Here is a 23,956-nt window from a genome sequence, read left to right as displayed (position 1 = left end):
CCATCAACACATTTCAGAACCAAACCTGTCCAAGAGGGCTGGGGAGGTATACAGGGTGAAGAGAAATTTGCGTACTCAGACTTTGCAGTGCGTTCCTCGCATACTAGCAATACAAAAATGTCACAAAATTTCATCCTCCGTGTATTTCGGGCAGTAAATGGACATTAAAGATTGGTGATCTGGAAACACTGTTATCACATGTTTACTAACTGCCGCTGTCAGGATATAGCAACAGTGCTCTGTAGTTGGTGCAGTAGATAGCGTTGTGGGTTAGCATGCAGAAGGTAGATGGTTTGATTCTGGATCGAGGCTTATTTGTTTTTATTTGCTAAATGTAGGCTACGTGGCACGGTATTTGGCATCTCAATCAACATACAGTGATTACAGTGGGTCTTCTACGTAAGATAAGTTCTACAAACACAGAACTGGAAATACAATTGTTTTCATTGTTCATGTTTTAAAGAAACCTTTTGTATGTCATGACTCAATACTGCATCTGCTAGATTCTAAACTCGTGTGGACCCTCTCTCCAGTGGTCCCATCTATTAATACCAACTGTTGTTCTTGCCACGTTCAGGTTCATTACATTTTGTTAGAGCCTTACCTCACTAGTAGGGTTAGCAACGTGCTTTGCAAATAATTTCGATGGGACCGTTTGGGGGAGTGTATATAGAGAAAACGGGTTGGAATGTAGCAGATGCTGTGCCGTGAAAAAAAATCAAACATCCACAACATGCAAAAGGCTTCTATAAAAGCTGACCAATGAAAAAGATTTTACTTTCATTTCTGTGTTCGAAGTACGTAACTGCAAATGTTTTGTAGAAGACCCACTGTATGACGATTAAGACACCAGATACCATATCTGCAGAGTACTTTCATCAATTGAAAACAAAATAAGCTGCAACCTTCTGAATGCTAACCCTAAACGCTATCCACTGTGCCAACTGCAGAGCACTACTGCTATATCCTGAAAACGGTAGTCAGTATACACGTGATTACAGTGTTGCCACATTGCCAATCTTTAAAGTCCATTTACTGCCTAATATATGTGCAGGATGAAATTTTGAGAGAGAGAGACTTTTGTATTGCCAGTATGTGAGGAGTCGCACTGTGAAGCCAGAGTGTGCGAATTTTTCTTCATTGTGTGTATCCATTTGAGTTCAATGTAGCTGTGTTCACAAAGTACACAGGCAGCCTGAAATATGGTGTATTTATTTTATGCACTTGTCCTGGCAGGAAAGTAACCTTGTGTGCCAATTTGACACAGGCAGTTAAAGTGTTGAGTGAGGAACTGAGAACAAGGTCAATAACTTATGAAGAAGCACCGTCTTGGCACAAAAATAAACGTGTAATGCCTTTACTTAAGTTTTTTCAAAACCCACAATGTTTCTCATTTAACTAGCTGTCAGTGGCCATTAATGAAGTGTTGCGTAATAACCATGTGGCAAAATACTCTAGCTTCACAGGCTATCATTCAGCAAAATCATTTCAGTATCTCAAACCATTTGAGATATGAGGAATGATATGGAAATTTCATTCTGGCTTTATCATTGGCACTTGAGGTTGCAAATGGGTCCACTAGATAAGATCAGTTTTCTTGAGATTGGTGACAGGCAGAGACCTCTATCAAAGTCTAAACAAAAATTCAGTAGGTTAGCTAAATTTCATACCCGACAACATATTGCGTAATATGCACCAAACGCAAAATCATTGTGACCCCCATTTTTCATTGCAAATTTTTTCGATTTTCGTGCAATGTCTTCAGTGCAAATACTAAAATAATTGTGACCCTTAAAAAAATGATGGGAACATTTTCATGAGGCTGACATATAAAGCTGTAAGTAACACAAAAATGAAATTTTTTGTGACTAATTCATAAGCAACCAGTTGTATAAAAGAAATTTAATTTCTTTACTGGTTTCGGGCACTTAGTGCCCTTCTTCATAAGGGTACATCTATTGCATTATTTGCGAGTGTCAACAATAAGAAGCCGGAAAAGAAATTAAATTTCCTTTATGCAACAGGTTGCTTATTATTTCATTATATAAAATTACAGTTGCTGAAGATAGATTACTGAAATTTTTTACCAAATAGTTTCTGTAAAATACATTTGAGAGAGACTACAGAGCGTGCGTCTTGATACTGTAATTTCAGCGCACCTCTGACCGGTAGTAAGTGGGCAGACAATCTTTGCCTCTCCTTCCGAACAGACAAATGAACTTGCCCAGCGCTTAACACACAAATTGGTTGTTGCACACCAGTCAACGTGTATTGCACGGTCTCTTTCACACCCTAAAAGCTCTCACGTAGTGTAAGTGGTGATGATAAAGTAACTACTTGTACAGAATTGACGATGCAAGAGCAGTTGCACCCTCAGCAGTTCTAATTCTACACACACTTGTTGGAGAAATATCATGATCTACACCTCACAATACTTGCACCTCAGTATCTGGCGTGCAAACTATGCGAGATCTACTGTGATCCCTTGTCCTTATGAATGATTGCATGTCTGCAAGTCATTTCGGCTATCTTCCCAAATGGAATAGTATTTGATGTATGACATGCCCAGCAATTTACACGACACATACCTTCCGATTAACATAATTTGGTAAACTGTAGGACATTACTGTGTTTTCCATTTCCCACATGGAATAAGATTACCACTCTCTTGGTTACATTGCGAGCTAACATCCCAAAGGTGTTCGAGCTTACATGCGGTTCCTCTTTGTTGAAATGTCTTGGCTCAAAGTCATCTAGGCACTGAACTGCATGTGTCGCATTACACGCCCTAAATTAGATACTTGTGACCCTTTGGTTAAATTGTGTGGCTGATGGCAAGTGTGCTAAATTGTATGTAACATACAACAACAGTAATATTAATATTGGGAGCTAAATTAATGATCCATAAATGATGTAGGCCACACAGTTGTGATTTGGTTAGAATAATGTTTATTCAGAAAGCAGACTAATAGCGAAAGTGATCGTATTTAGAATTACTGTTACATTATATCCGTTGACACAGTTCAATCATTCACAGTCTCATTGCAAATTAAAAGTCCAATACTCCACCTCGTTAACTACTCAAAAAGTTAGTCCATACCAGGTGCACGGCTGCTAACCGTTCAGAGCCTAAGTCCCACAATACCGCACAACGTGAAACTTTCTAAGTCGTTTCACTTCCAAGCTACCTAAGGACTGACCGTCCACTTTCGCGAAAAAGCCAACCTAAGGGAAGATCAGTCTGTCTTCCAGAGAAATGCAGGAATACGTGAAGTCTTACTAACTTTGTGACTCATCTTACAAGGTGAGTTAAGAAAATGCAAATCCGTATTTATTAAAGCATTAGTAGTTTTAGAGAGTGTTTTTGAACGGAATGGAAGTCTACAAGAAGCAGGGAAAAAAAAACTTAAGAACCAAGAGGTTGGTTACAACTAAAACACAAACCAAGCTGCTTTTAGAAGAGAGCGAAACAGAGTTGTAGACTGCACCTTATGTTATTCAACCTGTAAATTGAGCAAGCAGTATATGAAAAGAACAAGAAACTTGGAATGGCATTAAATTTCAGGGAAAAGAACAGTAACTGGAGTTTCACTGACTACATTGTAATTCTGTCAGACAGCAAAGGACAAGTAAATGGCTGTACAGTGTCATGGAAAAAAGGTACTACACGAATGTCAACAAAAGTAAAGTAGCATATGGGCTTTGCTATTCAAGGAGCAAAATGACTGATGATGGCCAGTTCCTACTATCGATTCCATATTCCCCCCACAAATCTGTCTTCTATTACCTTCCTCATCACCCACGATTATGAGATTTTAACTTTCTTTCATACACTGAAATGTATGTTCATTATCTTAGTGTTCATACACTTCCATATTATCTATTTGTAATGTTGGCAAGTATACTTTAACTATTGTTGTGCAGTTTGTTCACTGTCCATTCTGACGAGAATAATCCTATCACTGACTATTACAGTAATTCACTCTCTGCCCTACTTTCCTATTCATAATTAATCCTCCTCCAATTACGCATTTCTGCTGCTGCTATATACCCTATATATGTCTGTGCAGAAAGCCTTTTCTACTTACCATTTCGCATCAGTGACTGCCATGATGTCGAGACTAAGCCTTTTCACACCCCTTGCCAGATATTTCAGGCCCCTACTGTATTTGAACTTCTCACATTCCACACCCTAACTCTTCGTACTTTACCTTCTCATTGTTTATTCCATCTTTTCTCTTGGTTGCCTTCCCTTCTGCTACTCCTTCCCAGTGATCCGAATGGGGTCTAAGCCACAAGCTTTTGCCACTGGAGAAATGATCATAGCACTTTTTCAATTACAGCCATATGTCTTGTGGATGGTAGCACTATGATACTCCTGAAGAACTGAGAGGAACAGACAATGAAAGGTCATGGAGATGACAATCTTTAAGGTCCTTGAAACACATCTGGTGTAATTCACAGTATGGACACTAACCAGGAAAGGGTAGGGTGGAAGCCATGGGTTGGTGTGGTGTGATGAAACATGGAGTATGTTCTAAGAGTTTGGGCAGAGGTTCTCAAGGCACACTCTAACTGATAATCCACTAGAGGGTAGGTATGAAGTGGCCCCTTGTATGCAAAATGAATATGGTAATCGAATTTCATTGCAGAAGTGAGCTAGAGTGGGTAACATCTGAATTGAAGAGGGAAGATCCCCAATTCAGCAAGAAGACGCCGGTGTCCAATCTTTTGGCACAAGAGTGGACCCGGGTCCAACAGTTTCAAAGCTAAAGGTGCCACTGAGCCATGAAACTGTCAACCACAAGCCAACTGAGACGAGACAAGGACCCAGTAAATTTGGAGAACGGTAGCAGGTTCTGCATTGTAAGAAATGTGGGCAATGAAACACAAATCATTAAACTTTCTCGTGCAGCTCGTCTAGTTGACAAATGCGGAGCAGTCATATCAGATATTTACTAAACAGAAGTTCCAAAAATAGGGACTGTGCAAAGTCCAAGCATCTGGGTCAGGATGGATTGTGGTATGAGATATATGCACGACTCATATTTTTGCAGATGAGAATTGGAATCCATGGCAAAGAGTCCAAATTGAGGCCCTTCGAATGGAGCCTACAGCTTAACATCTGCCACTGAATCGAGACCAAAGACTGGTCACTATACCACTGGGAAAAGTCGCCAACAAACAGCACAACACAAATCAAAACAGAACCAGATGAAGTTAACAGAGACTCTGTGCCATTACTGAAGTCCATTTACTTTAGGATTAATGAATTCAGCCAGCCGCGGTGCTCTAGCGGTTCTAGGTGCTCAGTCCGGAACCGTGTGACTGCTACGGTCGCAGGTTCGAATCCTGCCTCGGGCATGGATGTGTGTGATGTCCTTAGGTTAGTTAGGTTTAAGTAGTTCTAAGTTCTAGGGGACTGATGACCACAGATGTTAAGTCCCATAGTGCTCAGAGCCATTTTTAATGAATTCAAACTTGGTTGGACAATCAGCGATGATGAAGCGTGAGGTCACAACAAAGAAAACTGCTGATATGGTAATGCAAGACCACCAAATAAAAATTTGGGATATTACCGAGACTGTTTGCATCTCAACTGAGCTATGCATAAAACCTGCATGGAGAGTTAGCTATGAAAAGTTCTGAGCAAGGAGCCACCGCAATTGCTCACAGTCAACCGAAAGCCCATGTGGCACAACATTTCGACACAATGTCTGGTGATGTTTAATCGCAATGTACAAGACTTTTAGACCGATTTGTGACAGTTGAAACCTAGAGTATCATTAAGTGCCAGAGACAAAACTGCATTGAAAACGATGGACAAAGGTTGGTGAAAACGCACCAAAGGAGGCAAAGACCATTTTGTCAGGTGGTTTTTTTGGGGTTCCCAAGGAATAATCCTCACGATCACTTGGAAAAATACAGAACCATAAGAACCCTATTATGCTTCCCTGTTTGAACACTTGAAACTTGCACTGGCTGAAAAAAGACCAAGGTTGACACACGAAAAAGTGCTCTTTTTGCCAGGACAATGCAAAGTTCCAAATATCAGCAATAACAATCATAAAAAGTGTGTGAACTGGGCTTTAAATTGGTTGCTTGTCCACTCTATTCACCAGACCTAGCCCGTCTTCCTGTTCTCTAACTTGAAACTTTGGCTTGCTGGGAAGAAATTTTCAGCAAATGAGAAAGTGGTAGTTGCAGTCATAGAGTATTTTACAGAATTTGACAGAACTTACTTTCCCGATGAGAGGAGAAAGCTGTAGGTTCACTGGATCAAGTGTACATGCCTCAAAGGAGACTGTCAAAACGTAAGGCGAGTTGTATGCAAAAGAAACATTTTTCTTACTTTTATACTAAACTTATCAAACCACCCTCTCAAGTATTCATCAGAATTAATGTTCAACACAGCCTCTCTACCAGTAACAATAATACTGAATTTAAATTACATGGCTATATATGAGACTGTAGGCTTTCCTGGCGTAAACTGTTGATGAAGGTTTCTCGGGTCTCCAGCCGGGTGGTAATGTTTATAATCGTGACGTTTCGGGAAGTGTCATACTACCCATCTTCTGGTGAAGTGTCAAGATTCATGAGGAGCGGGTATTTATACGTGCAGTCAGCCCCCTCCACTAGACCTTGGGAGGCCGCGGTGGGCAGCAGCGAGCGCGCACTGGCGGGGGTAGCGTTTGGTTCTCTGTGTAAGCATTCCGTCTGCATCTGCGGCAGAGGATCTTGACGGGTGCGCTCCCAACGGATTGCCGCTATTGCAGGGTTCCATGCTGTGCTGAGTTCGTATCCCTCATGCCTGTTGACCATGTTGTCTTTAATCCTTATTTCTAGGGATTCTTTAATAATACTTCCCCAAAATCCAGATGCTCCACACAGCATCTTCGTGTTTTCGAAGTTGAAGGTGTGTTCTTCATTTATGCTGTGTTCTGCTATGGCTGATTTTTCTGTGTGACCTAGTCACACACATCTGGTATGTTCTTCACAGCGTTCAGATATACAGCGCTGTGTTTGTCCAATGTATTGTTTACCACATTCGCATGGGATGCTGTATATTCATGGTGTGTTATGCTTCAGCGGGTCTTTGGCAGAACCAGGGAGCTCCCTCGTCTTCGGTGGTGGGCGGAGAACGGTTTTCACATTGTATTCGCCCAGAAGTCGTGCAATTTTGGCCGAGAGCAGATCTACATACAGAAGGAATGCACGTCATTTGTCTTCTTCTGGAGTTGTCATTGCTTGCCTCTTCCTTTTAAGCACCCTGTTGATCTGTGTTTCACTGTGACCATTTTGGTGGAAGACTTCCTCTTAATTAGTATGTCCAGGAAGGGGAGGCATCCATTTTCCTCCATTTCCATCGTAAATTTGATATTGAGATGGATGCTGCTGAGGTGCTCCAGAAACTCATATAGTGCTGCTTTCCATGTCCCCAAACGACAAAAGTGTCGCCAACATAGCAGAAGGGCTTTGGTTTCTGTCTGGCAGTTTGATGTGACAAAGGAACATAAAACAATGATCAAAGTCATTTCATCTCAATAAGGATTAAAAATTGCTGCATCTCATGAGATTCAAACCCACAGCCTGCTTCATGTATAGCTAATACCCTATCCATTACACCATGCAAGCTATGTAATTCTACTTCTTTAACACTATGGAGCAACAAGCAAAACTCTGATATTTTTTTGTCAATTACTCTCAAATGAGAGCCCATGAGGTTTAATGGCTGCAGGATGTGATTCCCACCATCTTAACTAACATAACTGTATGGATGGTTTCAAAAAGTCAGTTGCACTGCTGTGGCCCTCTCCTCCTCACTGACGATGTCTGTACGACCCTCACAGATGCTCTCTCGAGACCGAATGCACAGTAACTTCCAAGAACTGGAGCATTTTCATAAGGAAGTGTACTTTGAGAGCAACACATATTGCAGAACAAGAGGAAATTAGTTGTAGTTTGGACAGGTGATAGCAATATCCACTGCAGTTCTGGTAAATAATTGCCTTGAGGGTGTACTGGTTAATTGCGATGAAACTAGGAGTACAGGTCATGCCACAAAATCAACTTGTCACCCAAGGAGGTAGAACAACGAACATTGTTTGGGAGTCTAGTGGCATGAGGGAATCTGGCACCTCCGGAGATTTCTTCAGCCTCTTTTTAACAGATTTTGTCGTTTGGCGATTGGGAATGTAGATAGGATTTCCCCAACATGAGTGTAGTACCCGAAGAAGAGTGGGCAGCCCTGGGACCCACAATTGATGGCTCCTTCAGTCATTGGCTAGTGTCTGGGTGCTGAGTTGTGGATTTCCAGTGAGAGAGTTCCTGAAAGGGAGCCCTGTCATCGGTAGACACAAATGAGGATGCTGCTTCTCTGGCCATGTGCAGGGAATGGTTCCCTGGGATGATACCACTTGCACCCCTCACCTCTCCAAGTGTTGGCATTGTATTTTGTCCATCTACAGTTTTAGATCCTAGTGACAAATTAATCCCTGTACAATGTTTAGGTTCTTGAGGGGTGTTATACACTCCTGGAAATTGAAATAAGAACACCGTGAATTCATTGTCCCAGGAAGGGGAAACTTTATTGACACATTCCTGGGGTCAGATACATCACATGATCACACTGACAGAACCACAGGCACATAGACACAGGCAACAGAGCATGCACAATGTCGGCACTAGTACAGTGTATATCCACCTTTCGCAGCAATGCAGGCTGCTATTCTCCCATGGAGACGATCGTAGAGATGCTGGATGTAGTCCTGTGGAACGGCTTGCCATGCCATTTCCACCTGGCGCCTCAGTTGGACCAGCGTTCGTGCTGGACGTGCAGACCGCGTGAGACGACGCTTCATCCAGTCCCAAACATGCTCAATGGGGGACAGATCCGGAGATCTTGCTGGCCAGGGTAGTTGACTTACACCTTCTAGAGCACGTTGGGTGGCACGGGATACATGCGGACGTGCATTGTCCTGTTGGAACAGCAAGTTCCCTTGCCGGTCTAGGAATGGTAGAACGATGGGTTCGATGACGGTTTGGATGTACCGTGCACTATTCAATGTCCCCTCGACGATCACCAGTGGTGTACGGCCAGTGTAGGAGATCGCTCCCCACACCATGATGCCGGGTGTTGGCCCTGTGTGCCTCGGTCGTATGCAGTCCTGATTGTGGCGCTCACCTGCACGGCGCCAAACACGCATACAACCATCATTGCCACCAAGGCAGAAGCGACTCTCATCGCTGAAGACACGTCTCCATTCGTCCCTCCATTCACGCCTGTCGCGACACCACTGGAGGCGGGCTGCACGATGTTGGGGCGTAAGCGGAAGACGGCCTAACGGTGTGCGGGACCGTAGCCCAGCTTCATGGAGACGGTTGCGAATGGTCCTCGCCGATACCCCAGGAGCAACAGTGTCCCTAATTTGCTGGGAAGTGGCGGTGCGGTCCCCTACGGCACTGCGTAGGATCGTACGGTCTTGGCGTGCATCCGTGCTTCGCTGCGGTCCGGTCCAAGGTCGACGGGCACGTGCACCTTCCGCCGACCACTGGCAACAACATCGATGTACTGTGGAGACCTCACGCCCCACGTGTTGAGCAATTCGGCGGTACGTCCACCCGGCCTCCCGTATGCCCACTATACGCCCTCGCTCAAAGTCCGTCAACTGCACATACGGTTCACGTCCACGCTGTCGTGGCATGCTACCAGTGTTAAAGACTGCGATGGAGCTCCGTATGCCACGGCAAACTGGCTGACACTGACGGCGGCGGTGCACAAATGCTGCGCAGTTAGCGCCATTCGACGGCCAACACCGCGGTTCCTGGTGTGACCGCTGTGCCGTGCGTGTGATCATTGCTTGTACAGCCCTCTCGCAGTGTCCGGAGCAAGTATGGTGGGTCTGACACACCGGTGTCAATGTGTTCTTTTTTCCATTTCCAGGAGTGTAGTAACACGTACATCACCAAGTTGTTCATGTGAAAATGCCCCGGAATGGGTACATTTTATCAACTTCAGCTGGAACCCCTTTCACAATTTACCAAGGGAAGAGTATTCGTCAAATACATTTTCAAATATCCATCACAAATAACGCTGCCTTCACAAAGACACAGGGACACATGACCATCTATTCAGGTATAAACCAGGAACTGAGGGGAGTAACAGCCAGTCAATTGGTTTTGTTTTCCTCCCATAGCGTGTCCAAGGAGCAAAGATTTCTACGTTCATAACAATCTGCACTGAATAGCGGTCTGTCTGAAAGGATAGCTGGAGCCTCACGGCCACCAACTAATAACTTTGCTGTTTCATGATGTCAAATATTCACCCTCATGTCAACAACTCCGAACAAGGATTCTCCCTAAAGACACCACCCAGCCAGAGAACAGGCCACCTGGTGTGATCGCCAGTGCCTAAAGATATGGCACCCCTGAACAGACAGAAGAATTTTGAAAATTGAAGATCAAACCCAGATGTGAGGATCTAAAGTTAATCTAAATATGTGGTGTAAAATTAAAAAAAAACATACTCAATAACCTATGAGTGAGCTATTTTGTCAGCAAGCAATCTGTCCCACGCGATAGGTCAGACAAGACAGACAGCAGAATTGCAGCACAGCAAAGGAAGAAGTACTGTAATGGCTTGGGACCCCATGTTCTCAAGGCACTCTCAAAAGAGTCATGAGCCATATGAGGGTTATCTATCTGGTAACGAAGGGTTGTGTGGACAGTAAAAATTAGAGAGAGAAATCAAGGAAGGAATACAATTAAGTAGTTTCAAATGAATGTAGACTGCATTAGTTACACAAAGATCAAAAGGTTTGCACAGCATGGAGAGGCACTTCTAACAAACCTTTGGGGTGACTACAACATTCTCTTCCTGTTGACATTCACTGCTCATTTCATATTGTGGGTGGATGTGCACATTTACTATTCATGCATTCCAAGCTGACACTCGGCACAGTGGCTGATAGGAGTGACCATGAAGGAGTTCACCATTTACTTTACTCCCATCTGCCACAAAGTCTAATGTCATCTTCGAGTATGCCAACAGTAGTTCTCTGCTGAATGTGATGGTGTTCTCAGACAGCAGTTTACAGATTCTGTGGATTATGAATAATGTTGTGAGTTAACGAGCATTTCACTTTTATTTAAGTATATGGCTGAAAGAGCCATCCTTCAGGAATTGCGAAATGTACCCTGTTGTCCAGGACCGTGTGCCACAAAGAGCACAGATTCGCCACGAGATGGGTAAATTCACAGGCATCTATTGTGCTGAATGAGGTCTAAGTGCTGTAGTGTCAAGTGAGACAGACGAGAATCTACGTCATAGGGAAACCCCATAGAAGCTGTTTGTGGCCAGGGAGACATAGCAGTGTTAAATATGGCAGACCTAATATCAGCCATAAAGGTAAACATTTATGAAAACCATGTATTTCTGTAGTAGTTCAGGCAATGAAGCCACAATAATTTTAATCTACCATCCTTCATAAATTTTCATGCTGATCCCAACAAAACTTTAATACTGATCATATCTATCTAGGATTTACTGTTAAGTGAAATTAACAAGTTTTGTAACAAAGACCTGAATGCTAAAATCTGAATGCTTCGGTCGATCTCAACGATCGACATTTCATATAGAAGAGCATAATTAAAATGACAAATGTTGTAAATATCTATTCTGTAACTTTATTTGTTTAAAAGATACAGTAAATTTAAATTATTAGTATTTTCAGTTAAGCATCAGATCATCATTTCCTCCGCACAAAACGCATTGAAAGATGGCAGCATGACACCTTATTGAATCAATAGGTAATAGAACATTTGTTGTAAAGTTTAGTGCATAATAGTTACTTTTGTTCTTTATTTAGTTATCAGAAAGCACATTTGTGCAAGACTACTGGCTGTGGCATTCAAAGCTAAGAAGGAAATTGTATTGGTTTCATGTAAAAGAATTTATTATTTATTGTGTAATTGATATTATTGTTACTTTATTTAGAAAGTGGTCAAGCTTTGATTATTTAAATACGATAAAATGTAGAATAAACTGTAGCGAATCAGATGAGAAAAAATTTTTAGGGTACAGAAGCGTATAATAAGAATAATGTGTAGTGTAAATCCAAGAACATCGTGTGAAACCTATTCAAAGAATTGGGCATACTAACCACAGCTTCTCAATATATTTATTCCTTTATGAAGTTTGTTGCAAATAATACATCTCTTTCTACATCTAACTGCTTAGTACACAGTATCAATACTAGGAATAAAAACAATATATATAAAGATTTAAAATCACTTCTCTCCCAGAAAGGAGTCCAGTATTCAGCAACACATTTTCAATAAGTTACCAGCAACCATTAAGAGTTTAGTTACAGACAAGGCACAATTTAAACATAATTTAAAAGAATTTTTGGTGGCCAACTACTCCTATTCCATCCATGAATTTCTCAACAAGTGCAGTAGACCATTTTAATCAAAGTTTATTATACTTTAAATTTTGACAAACTTGGTTGTAATAGCCAAGTAACTACTTACTATGTGAATGACGGATTTAATTAAAGCAGATGTAAGTATTAAACCTGTATATATTAGAAGTTTAATTTTAATTCATATACATAATTTTATTGTTTATTGACTGAGGATTGGAAAGGGTTGGTGAGAGATGATGTCTGCTGAAGGTTGTAAGAGAAAGGAAAAAGAACTGGTAGGGACATTCATTGAGAAGGGAGTGCTTGCTAGTAGATGCTTTGGAAGGATTGGTTTGTGGCATAACACTGAGAGGAAGAAAGAGATACAAGAGGATAGATGACATATAGGGAAGGGGAAATTATACAGACCTGAAGAGGATGGCGGAAGACAGGACAGCCTGGAGAATTACCATGTGAAAACCTGCCTTAAGGCAGAACACTGATGATGAAAATGACTGAGGATCATTAAAATTAATGAAACTCGAGTTTTTGTAATTACATTTTTGTAATTTAACCTTGGCTGCCGACCAGTAGACATCCATTGGGGAAAAACAGTGTGTATAGGGGTAAATGTCTGTAGAAACCCACCATTGCAGAATGGTGCTGCTGCTTCATATCACACGTCATAGGTCTTGTGACATGGAAGTTACACCGAGTTAAAATGGGAGCCACTTCAGAATTCACCCTATAGTCCTGATCTCTCCCCATATGATTATCACACCTGTGGTCACTTAAAGAGTCAACTATTCCTGTCAGATGAGGGTATGCAGCAGGTAGTTACAGACTTCTTCGTACAGCAGGACACAATGTTCTGCCAAATGGGTATATTAAAACCTGCCATAGCGTTGGATTGATTGCTTCAGTGCTCAAGGTGATTTTGCCTGATTGGCATACTGATTCTGGACAGAATGGTCTTTGAATGGAAACTTTTTAATTGCCTCTTACAATATTTTGGCCATCTCTGGAGCAGGCCAACAGTCTGAAGCTGCAACACGCTCTTCATCCTTTTAAACATATGCATGAACTGTGCTATATATACATCTACATCTACATGTACATTTATACTCCGCAAGCCACCCAATGGTGTTTGGCGGAGGGCACTTTACGGGCCACTGTCATTACCTCCCTTTCCTGTTCCAGTCGCATATGGTTCGCGGGAAGAAAGACTGTCTGAAAGCCTCCATGCGCGCTCTAATCTCTCTAATTTTACTTTCGTGATCTCCTCGGGAGGTATAAGTAGGGGGAAGCAATATATTCGATACCTCATCCAGAAACGCACCCTCTCGAAACCTGGCGAGCAAGCTACACCGCGATGCAGAGCGCCTCTCGTGCAGAGTCTGCCACTTGAGTTTGTTAAACATCTGCGTAACGCAATCACAGTTACCAAATAACCCTGTGACGAAACGCGCCGCTCTTCTTTGGATCTTCTCTATCTCCTCTGTCAACCCGATCTGGTTCGGATCCCACACTGATGAGCAATACTCAAGTATAGGTCGAATGAGTGTTTTGTAAGCCCCCTCCTTTGTTGATGGACTACATTTTCTAAGGACTATCCCAATGAATCTCAACCTGGTACCCGCCTTACCAACAACTAATTTTATATGATCATTCCACTTCAAATCGTTCCGCACGCATACTCCCAGATATTTTACAGAAGTAACTGCTACCAGTGTTTGTTCCGCTATCATATAATCATACAATAAAGGATCCTTCTTTCTATGTATTCGCAACACACTACATTTGTCTATGTTAAGGGTCAGTTGCCACTCCCTGCACCAAGTGCCTATCCACTGCAGATCTTCCTGCTTTTCGCTACAATTTTCTAATGCTGCAACTTGTATGCTACAGCATCATCCGCGAAAAGCCACATGGAACTTCCGACACTATCTACTAGGTCATTTATATATATTGTGAAAAGCAATGGTCCCATAACACTCCCCTGTGGCACGCCAGAGGTTACTTTAACGCCTGTAGACGTGTCTCCATTGATAACAACATGCTGTGTTCTGTTTGCTAAAAACTCTTCAATCCAGCCACACAGCTGGTCTGACATTCCTTAGGCTCTTACTTTGTTTATCAGGCGACAGTGCGGAACTGTATCGAACGCCTTCCGGAAGTCAAGAAAAATAGCATCTACCAGGGAGCCTGTATCTAATATTTTTTTGGGTCTCATGAACAAATAAAGCGAGTTGGGTGTCACACGATCGCTGTTTCCGGAATCCATGTTGATTCCTACATAGTAGATTCTGGGTTTCCAAAAACGACATGATACTCGAGCAAAAAACATGTTCTAAAATTCTACAACAGATCGACATCAGAGATATAGGTCTATAGTTTTGCGCATCTGCTCGACGACCCTTCTTGAAGACTGGGACTACCTGTGCTCTTTTCCAATCATTTGGAACCTTCCGTTCCTCTAGAGACTTGCGGTACACGGCTGTTAGAAGGGGGGCAAGTTCTTTCGCGCACTCTGTGTAGGATCGAATTGGTATCCTGTCAGGTCCAGTGGACTTTCCTCTGTTGAGTGATTCCAGTTGCTTTTCTATTCCGTGGACACTTATTTCGATGTCAGTCATTTTTTCGTTCGTGCGAGGATTTAGAGAAAGAACTGCAGTGCGGTCTTCCGCTGTGAAACAGCTTTGGAAAAAGGTGTTTAGTATTTCAGCTTTATGCGTGTCATCCTCTGTTTCAATGCCATCATCATCCCGGAGTGTCTGGATATGCTGTTTCGAGCCACTTACTGATTTAACATAAGACCAGAACTTCCTAGGATTTTCTGTCAAGTCGGTACATAGAATTTTACTTCACTGAATTTTAATTCACTGAACACTTCACGCATAGCCCTCCTTACGCTAACTTATACAGGGTTATTACAAATGATTGAAGCAATTTCACAGCTCTACAATAACTTTATTATTTGAGATATTTTCACAATGCTTTGCATTACATACAAAAACTCAAAAAAATTTTTTAGGCATTCACAAATGTTCGATATGTGCCCCTTTAGTGATTCGGCAGACATCAAGCTGATAATCAAGTTCCTCCCACACTCGGCGCAGCATGTCCCCATCAATGAGTTCGAAAGCATCGTTGATGCGAGCTCGCAGTTCTGGCACGTTTCTTGGTAGAGGAAGTTTAAACACTGAATCTTTCACATAACCCCACAGAAAGAAATCGCATGGGGTTAAGTCGGGAGAGTGTGGAGGCCATGACATGAATTGCTGATCATGATCTCCACCACGACTGATCCATTGGTTTTCCAATCTCTTGTTTAAGAAATGCCGAACATCATGATGGAAGTGCGGTGGAGCACCATCCTGTTGAAAGAGGAAGTCGGCGCTGTCGGTCTCCAGTTGTGGCAATTTTCCAGCATGTCCAGATACACGTGTCCTGTAACGTTTTTTTCGCAGAAGAAAAAGGGGCCGTAAACTTTAAACCGTGAGATTGCGCAAAACACGTTAACTTTTGGTGAATTGCGAATTTGCTGCACGAATGCGTGAGGATTCTCTACCGCCCAGATTCGCACATTGTGTCTGTTCACTTCACCATTAAGAAAAAATGTTGCTTCGTCACTGAAAACAAGTTTCGCACTGAACGCATCCTCTTCCATGAGCTGTTGCAACCGCGCCGAAAATTCAAAGCGTTTGACTTTGTCATCGGGTGTCAGGGCTTGTAGCAATTGTAAATGGTAAGGCTTCTGCTTTAGCTTTTTCCGTAAGATTTTCCAAACCGTTGGCTGTGGTACATTTAGCTCCCTGCTTGCTTTATTCGTCGACTTCCGCGGGCTACGCGTGAAACTTGCCCGCATGCGTTCAACCGTTTCTTCGCTCACTGCAGGCCGACCCGTTGATTTCCCCTTACAGAGGCATCCAGAAGCTTTAAACTGTGCATACCATCGCCGAATGGAGTTAGCAGTTGGTGGATCTTTGTTGAACTTCGTCCTGAAGTGTCGTTGCACTGTTATGACTGACTGACGTGAGTGCATTTCAAGCACGACATACACTTTCTCGGCTCCTGTCGCCATTTTGTCTCACTGCGCTCTCGAGCGCTCTGGCGGCAGAAACCTGAAGTGCGGCTTCAGCCGAACAAAACTTTATGAGTTTTTCTATGTGTCTGTAGTGTGTCGTGGCCATATGTCAATGAATGGAGCTACTGTGAATTTATGAAATCGCTTCAATCATTTGTAATAGCCCTGTATATAGCCACAGATAAGCAAGCACCAGAGACACTGATTGACGGCAATAAGTTTCCACAACTGACATACTGGGTTGTAGGATTTGGGTGTACTTACAGTGTTCCGTGCATCGTTTGTAGGCTGTACATTAATTCTAGCATTGGCTTCACCTATTTTGGACTCGATTGGGAAAGAAGCAATTGTAATGTGGTGTTCTGGCACCGGCTCACCCAGAAAATAACAGGAAAGTGTATAGTCAAAATATTAGAAGAAATAGTTTATGCAACTACACTCTTGGAATTTAATGTATACGTGCTGGATAGTTAGTGGTTCTCTGCAGGCACACAGATTGATTTGGTCCCCCTAAAGAGGGTCCATTGTGCCATAGATACTTTCGTCCTTTTTACCGCGTTCCGTAATCTAAGAGTTTTCCCAGTCCAGATATCTGCCAGATGCCTCAGGCTCCTTTAGGACAGTGTGTGTTCTGGAGCTGAGTCTAGGTTGCCATAGATGGAGTCTAAATGCACCACTCATAATATCGAAATGATTTGTACTGCTTGGCAAGTTTTGTCTGAACATAAATTTCTCTATAGGTGTTTGATGTCTGTCCAGTGGTGGTCCGTGTTACATTCCATCTTACACCTTTCTGCACTAATGGCTATTTAACATTGCACTATGTGGTGCAATTTAAGGTAGGCTATGAAATGCGTCAACAGTTGGCCAGTTGAGACAATTCACCTTCTCTTATTTTGTTAGCAGAAATAGTACATCAAGAAGTCAATGAAAATGTCCATTTCATGATGATTAACTGTGAAATTACATATTGTCCCATTAGGCACATTATTGAATTTGTGTTCTTCGGGTGGAAATTTCTTGAGGTCAAAGTATGTTGGATAGTTATTTCCGAGCCAGATATGTACATCTGCTGAGTGCTGTATTTCTCCTCATTCATTTCCAATTTTCCACTCCTCCATATGACATAAAAGCAGATTCAAAGAACAACTGCTACTGAGAATCATATTGATTAGATTGAAAGTACGCTTCAGTTGCGAATGATACATCATGTATTGCATGACTAGTTTCTAAGACACCTGTAGCTCCACCAGCAGACCACACAACAGTTAAAATTGTGGCTGTGGGCCAGGGAGGTCAGTCAGTCAAAAAAAGATATAACATGGGGCTATGCACCATTCAAAAGCGACATAGTAGTTGGAGGATTACCGGCCTGGCCAGTACACAAAGGACTTGCATGTGGATGGGTGAAATGTAATATAATTTAAGGAGTATTTGTGACATTTGTCTGTTTCACTAAGAAGTCCAGTCCAGTAAAGCTTTTCATTTGTAGAACAAAGTTTTAACTCTGTTGCGAGGTACGCACTGAAATGAAACTTTCTGGCGGATGAAAACTGTGTGCTGGACACAATTTGTTTCATTTGTGTTTATTATGTTATTTATAGCCTTTTGTCAAGCAGATTTTGCATGTATCTGGGTATTTCAATTTTCTCAGACCATTTTCCATACTATGTTTGCAAACTAGTTTTCAATGTCCTTCTTCAGTCCTGCAAATCCTTATTGATGTCTTTTGTAGTACTGTTTAGTTTTCCTATCATACAGCATTTTAAATAACTTAGCCCTCTATAGTAAGTCCCTTTGGGTCTTCGTAATAGTTCTTTTCTGTATCTGTTAGATCTAGCAAACTTTTCGGAGCTGATGCTTCAAAGAGCTATGCTGTAATACACTGTGTAGTGTTTTTTTTTAAAGCCCGATTTATTCTATTTGTATACAGGCTGCTCGTTCATCGTGGATACTGAGCTCAAGCCGCCCTCTGTCTGCATGGAGTGTGCAGGTTGTTGTTAAACAGTTCCTTCCTTCTTCCTCAAGAAGATCCATGCCATCAGCATTTTTATTAACACTGTAACATCAGTTGCATAAGCTCTCATTTTGAAATTTTGTTAAAGAATTGTTATTTGTGACAATTTTTTATGATCATAAGTTGTGGTAAGATAACAGTAATTGATATTGATAGAAGACTTCCTTTGGGGTCTTGACATTTTATTCTTATTTCTTTAGATGATCATCCATTTACATAAATTTTCATGTAGTTCCAGTTATCATATTTGTCAACACTTCCATGTTGTTGTCAATGAGATCCATGTTCTTCATTGTTTTTATCAGGTGATTGTGATTGACTCTGTGGAATGTTAAGAAAACTGTCTGTTGGAGCTTGACAGACTCTTTTATGAAAGTCGGGGAAAATGGGGGAGGGGAGAAGCTTCTTCTCATTATAGTTGCGGAAGTTACTGCTATTATATCTTTGTATTCAATTAGTCTGTAGAATACTTGCCCCAGGACTGTGCGACTGACCTTCATCAATAAATTAAGGAATGACTGTTGACAGTCTCTGCATAACAGTTTTGGCTACTATTTTGTAAACTCTTCTTCAGGTGCTGCGAGTTTTGCTGCTGTGTGTACTCACTGCCTGGGCTCAACCAGGCTGTGAGCTGTTGTTGGTCTCAAACTGCTGTTTATAGCAGAGTTAGTCCTGATGTCTGCTGAGCCCTTTGATACTCTGTTTTTACAGAGAAGACACTGATACTCCATGAAACACAAATTCCCTCTGCGTTTTCAGACTCGTGTGTGGCAGTTGGCGAGATTTTAATAAATTGAGTCCCAGCTGACCCCAAGTAATATTTAAATGAAACTTCCATTCCTGTTTATTAGGTTTTCTGATATTTTTATTTCGATAGACTCTCTAATTACGCTGTCCCAGAAACTTGGTGTTTACACCACAGCACTGGTCTCACCATATTTCACGGATAGATCGTCTTTAATAGAACAAAGAATACTTTTTATCTTTGTTAAAGGGAAAAAATACATTGGATGCCATGTTTCCACAGTATTCTACCAATGTTTGCAGATATTGGGCCAGCACAAGGTAGACAGTGATTTTTGGGCTTCCATTCCTCAGTCTGTCTGAAACCTTACCCCGCCCCCATTCTTCATTTTGATTGTTAACCGTTCAGTTTGATGTTCTTAGTACCCATTCCTTTGGATCACCAGTTGTAGGTGTAATTTTTGTGCATATTCTGTCACCCAGGGATCCATCTGGTATTCTCTTAACTGACACATCGAGGAAAATTAATTAGCTCACTTTTCAAGCTCCATTACGAATTTTACATTACAGTGGATAATTTTACATTACAGTGGATAATTTTATGTTACAGTGGATAGTGCTCAAATGCTCTAGGAAATCTTGAAGCTTTTACACTCCATGTAGCCACACCAATAGAAACACAAAGATTTCAACGTGGCAGCTTCTAGTGCCCTTGCTTCGAAGTGTTCCATGTATAAGTTTGTTGTGACAGGTAATAAGAAACTACCTGTTGTCTTGCCATCAGTTTATTCACTATATTTCCAGTTCTACAAGAAGTGGCTTGGTGATGGGTCAACGGTTACCTATTTTTTGCTGGTACTATCTCTGTAGGAATATGGGAAGTTTCTTTTCGTACAACTCCTGTGAATCATTTATTGGTACAGGAAATAATTCCTGTCGTCTCATCCTCGTAAAATGTTTTAAATACTAAGAACCTAAAAATTTGAGTATTCTGTGCTTGAAAATTAATGCCTATTATCTCCGGTGGTATTGCAATAGTGCACTGCTTATGATGCATCTTGAGAACCCTAGCAAGGGGCTGAGAACCCCTCACTCTGCTAGAATGTTTAAACTGACTGAGATGAACCCTTATGAGCTTGCCCTTTCCCAGATCCCTGACAAAAAGATTGACTGGGCTTAGAATTTTGACAATGGAATATGGACCTAGGAAATGCAGGGCAAGCTCCCCTAAGCATTTATCCCGGGAAGGCAGCCCCATCTTCCCTTGAAAGGCAAGTTTCTATTACATAATCGAAGCTTTTAACCATAAATTTTTTTAACAAAATGAACAAATTTGCAAAATTCTTTTGACCGTAAACCTTAAGGTGAATAAGTTTTTAATCTCTGCAAAAGAAATCTGAAGTGCTGTATTCCAAAATTATAATGATTACAAGATGGCTGGATCTGGAGCCCGCCCATTATCGGGTGAACATCGGTGTTTACTGCTGTGCTGGACACTGTCCGTCTTTTTAACTGCCCCTCTGCAACACATGAAAACTATATAAGCACCATTGACCACAAGAGTGATTCAATTACTCAAAACAAATGACTGCACTTTTAATTTGAAAGCTGTATGTCGAAAGGTTCGGGGCTAAGATGGACACCTGTGCTTAAAGGTTAAACAGATTAGCAAACTATATGACAATGATAAGGCCTACTTCAAAGCAACCAACCATATTCAGTCGGCAACCAAGATGCGACTGGACCCCAACCCCTCCCTTCTGACAGTTGACTAAAGCCCTGGTGACAGTTGGTTGTTAATATTTTCAAGGTTAAACTGATAGTCAGTTATTAAGACTGCTCTGAAGAAACGTGTTCAAACATCACTTGTGGACACTTATTACAAGAGAACTCACTCGACGGAACCACAAGATCCAGCTAAAATACACCAATAATGACTCGTTCTTTCAAATACGGAAACGAATGGTTTAATACAACAGCTTGATCAGATTATAAGTAATGACTGATAAATGCAATTACAATCAAATAATTGAACTGGTTAACAGCTAAATCTAACCATAAGGTCCCTCTTTTAACAGCAACCTATGCTTAGTAAAATTGACCTGGCTGTATTTACAAACAATTAGAACATTTAGGGTTGGGTACAAACCAGAAAATAATAAGGCGGGCAGATAGACAATGAAACAAATCACCACGAGGATTACAGCATGTTACTCCCCTTTATCAGCAAGCAGGTCTGTGGGTCCAGAGTGCATCGCAGCCTTTACTGAGTGGTGCCGATGAAAGCCAGGTAGAAGAGAGCAGCGAGGCCATGGAGCGGTCGCCCAACATGAATGTTGTGCCAACCAACCGACAGGGTGTTGGTCTGCTGCTTGTAGATGCTGACTCTGGTGAAGTACTCCGGTATTTTGGCTCTGCACAGGCCCTCCTTTGGCAGCTTATGGCTTCGGCCGCTCAGACCTCGTGACCACCTCTTGTCGCAACACTACCACCAATCCCCTAACTTCATACCTGCTTCTGGGGCCCGCGAACCCCTTATATATAACAGCAAGCAAAGACCTTTTAAGGATACAACTCGCAGATACCAACTGGGGCCGCAAGAGGGATAGTCGATACTACACTTCAGCCAGTGGAGCCAGACAACAGTCCACTAACTCAGTGGTACCACGGCTCTACTGAGATAATTTTCTTCTGATCACAGGAAAAAGAATACACCTTGTAAAGTAGTGACAGTCTTGAAACAGTAGTGGACAGTGCACAAGGCATTAAAATAAAAATAAACATGTAATGAAAATGTTTTTATGAGGTTTTTTTTCTGAAGCAGTACTTTATTTGAATACATGCCTTGAAAATTGCATATAGCAACTAACAGTCAAATCAATCCTAGGTCAACTAAGATTGAGTGTACCATTTTTGTACCTTCCCTGCTCAGTAACAAACAAAAATAGGGGGGGGGGGGGGGTGTAATATATTAAGATGGGCTTAAGTCAAGTTGACCACTTCTTTCAGGGGCAGAGGGGTACATAGTGTGGCTACTGCAGGGTTAGAGGAAGTGAGAGGTATTTTGTTTTGTTGTTCATCTTTCAGTACTGATAAATCACAGGTGTGTGTGACTCATACTGATGAGGTGCTATGGTATAAATTTTGACATGTAAATAACATTGATTCTCTAATGTGCTTTATAAAGAAAGTGATACATATTTGTAGCAAGGAATGTGAAACTATGGTTGTTGTAATAAAATGCAATGGGTAGAACAAAAATTACATTGAAAGTGCGTAGTAAACATTTATACTTGTTATATATGACTGAATGGTTTCACAGGTAGATATACTCATAAAATTCTCTCAAGCTTCCAGCCGCATTACATGGTTTAAAATCCATGAGCTTTTATCCGATTACTCCTCAGCCATGGTGATGCTACTTGACAATGGCTAAGAAGTACTCGGCCAAAAGCTCAAGCATTTTAAATCACTTGCCACAGCTAGAAGGTAGAGGGAATTTCATCATCTATGTTTGTGTCACATAAGGCATAATGCATTTAAATATAATTACTTTTATTAATCAATAATTTTCCCCACACAGACAGTACACCACTTAATCCGGCAACTACAGTGTCAAAACTTTGGGTTACTGAAGGTGACAGTAATCTTAAACAAAGAACAGTTCACTCATAGTGTTTCAAATGGTGCAGATTAATATTACTACATCTAGTCTATTGTGATTCTTAACATAGTAAATTGTGCAGGTCACCAGTTAATACTAAGATTGGATATATGCTGCCTGAAGTGCCGCCCCACGGTGCAATATTGGCTCTTGAGAAAAAAAGTTTGACAATACCTGTTCCAGGTTCTAGGCATGCTCTGGAATACACTTTTAATCTGTTTGGAAGTTTAAAATGTTAAGAATAATTTCTTGAGGTAATTCATATGAGTACCTGCTAGTTGAATCAGATTGTGCATTGAACTGATCAGTTTTATCCCCTTGGGAAAAGATTTTACGCCATTAAGAAAACTTGAACCAATTGGCATTCTTTACTTTGGTTGATGTAAAGACTAGTAATGCATTTCAGATTGTTGCATTCTCTCTTAGGGCTCCATTGCGGATTTCGCGCCACCAACACCACCGATGATACCAGCTCTCATTCTGCATTGTGTGAAGGAAGTGGAAGCAAGGGGATTGAATGAAGTTGGACTCTACCGTGTTCCTGGTTCTGATAGAGATGTTCGAATGCTAAGGGTAAAATTATTTTTAGTTTGAACCAATAAGAAATTTTCTCTTAAGTGCTGTTCTCTATTAAAAATATTGGTATATTTGGTCAGTAACTATTCTGGTGGTTGCTGTACAAAACTTGTTGAACAAGTTTGCTCTTGGATTATTAGTTTTCTCCAATACCTGTTGAGATACACCAGCTTCTCTCTCTCTCTCTCTCTCTCTCTCTCTCTCTCTCTCTCTCTCTCTCTCTCTCTTTGAAAATATAGTGATTTTGACAATATTATAGTTTGATCCTTATGGTATACATTTTAAGGTGACACAATAAAACAATTTTAGTATTCTCTGTATTTTTTTGGCAAAATTGTCATTCATTTCTATTTTAATTATTGCAAAGTAAATAATTTTATGATATGTTTGAATTCCATACTTATAAGCCACAAAGAGCATGGTCTAGTTTATATTTTATAATCCTTTTTGGCTCACGCCTTAGT

At 41.4% G+C, this 23,956-nt stretch overlaps 1 protein-coding gene across 1 annotated transcript in view; it reads left to right on the top strand.

Moving 5' to 3' along the window:
• LOC126474173 (rac GTPase-activating protein 1) overlaps positions 1-23,956 on the top strand; it is a 159,789-nt gene that overhangs the window by 103,826 nt on the left and 32,007 nt on the right. Inside the window, exon 8 of the mRNA XM_050101632.1 lies at positions 23,343-23,489. Coding sequence (XP_049957589.1) covers positions 23,343-23,489 — 147 coding nt within the window. The remainder of the gene's footprint in view (positions 1-23,342; positions 23,490-23,956) is intronic.

This window comes from Schistocerca serialis, chromosome 4, assembly GCF_023864345.2.
Source record: "Schistocerca serialis cubense isolate TAMUIC-IGC-003099 chromosome 4, iqSchSeri2.2, whole genome shotgun sequence".
Lineage (NCBI taxonomy): Eukaryota > Metazoa > Arthropoda > Insecta > Orthoptera > Acrididae > Schistocerca > Schistocerca serialis.
Note: the sequence above shows the minus strand (reverse complement) of the source record. Positions and strands in the feature narration are given on the sequence as shown.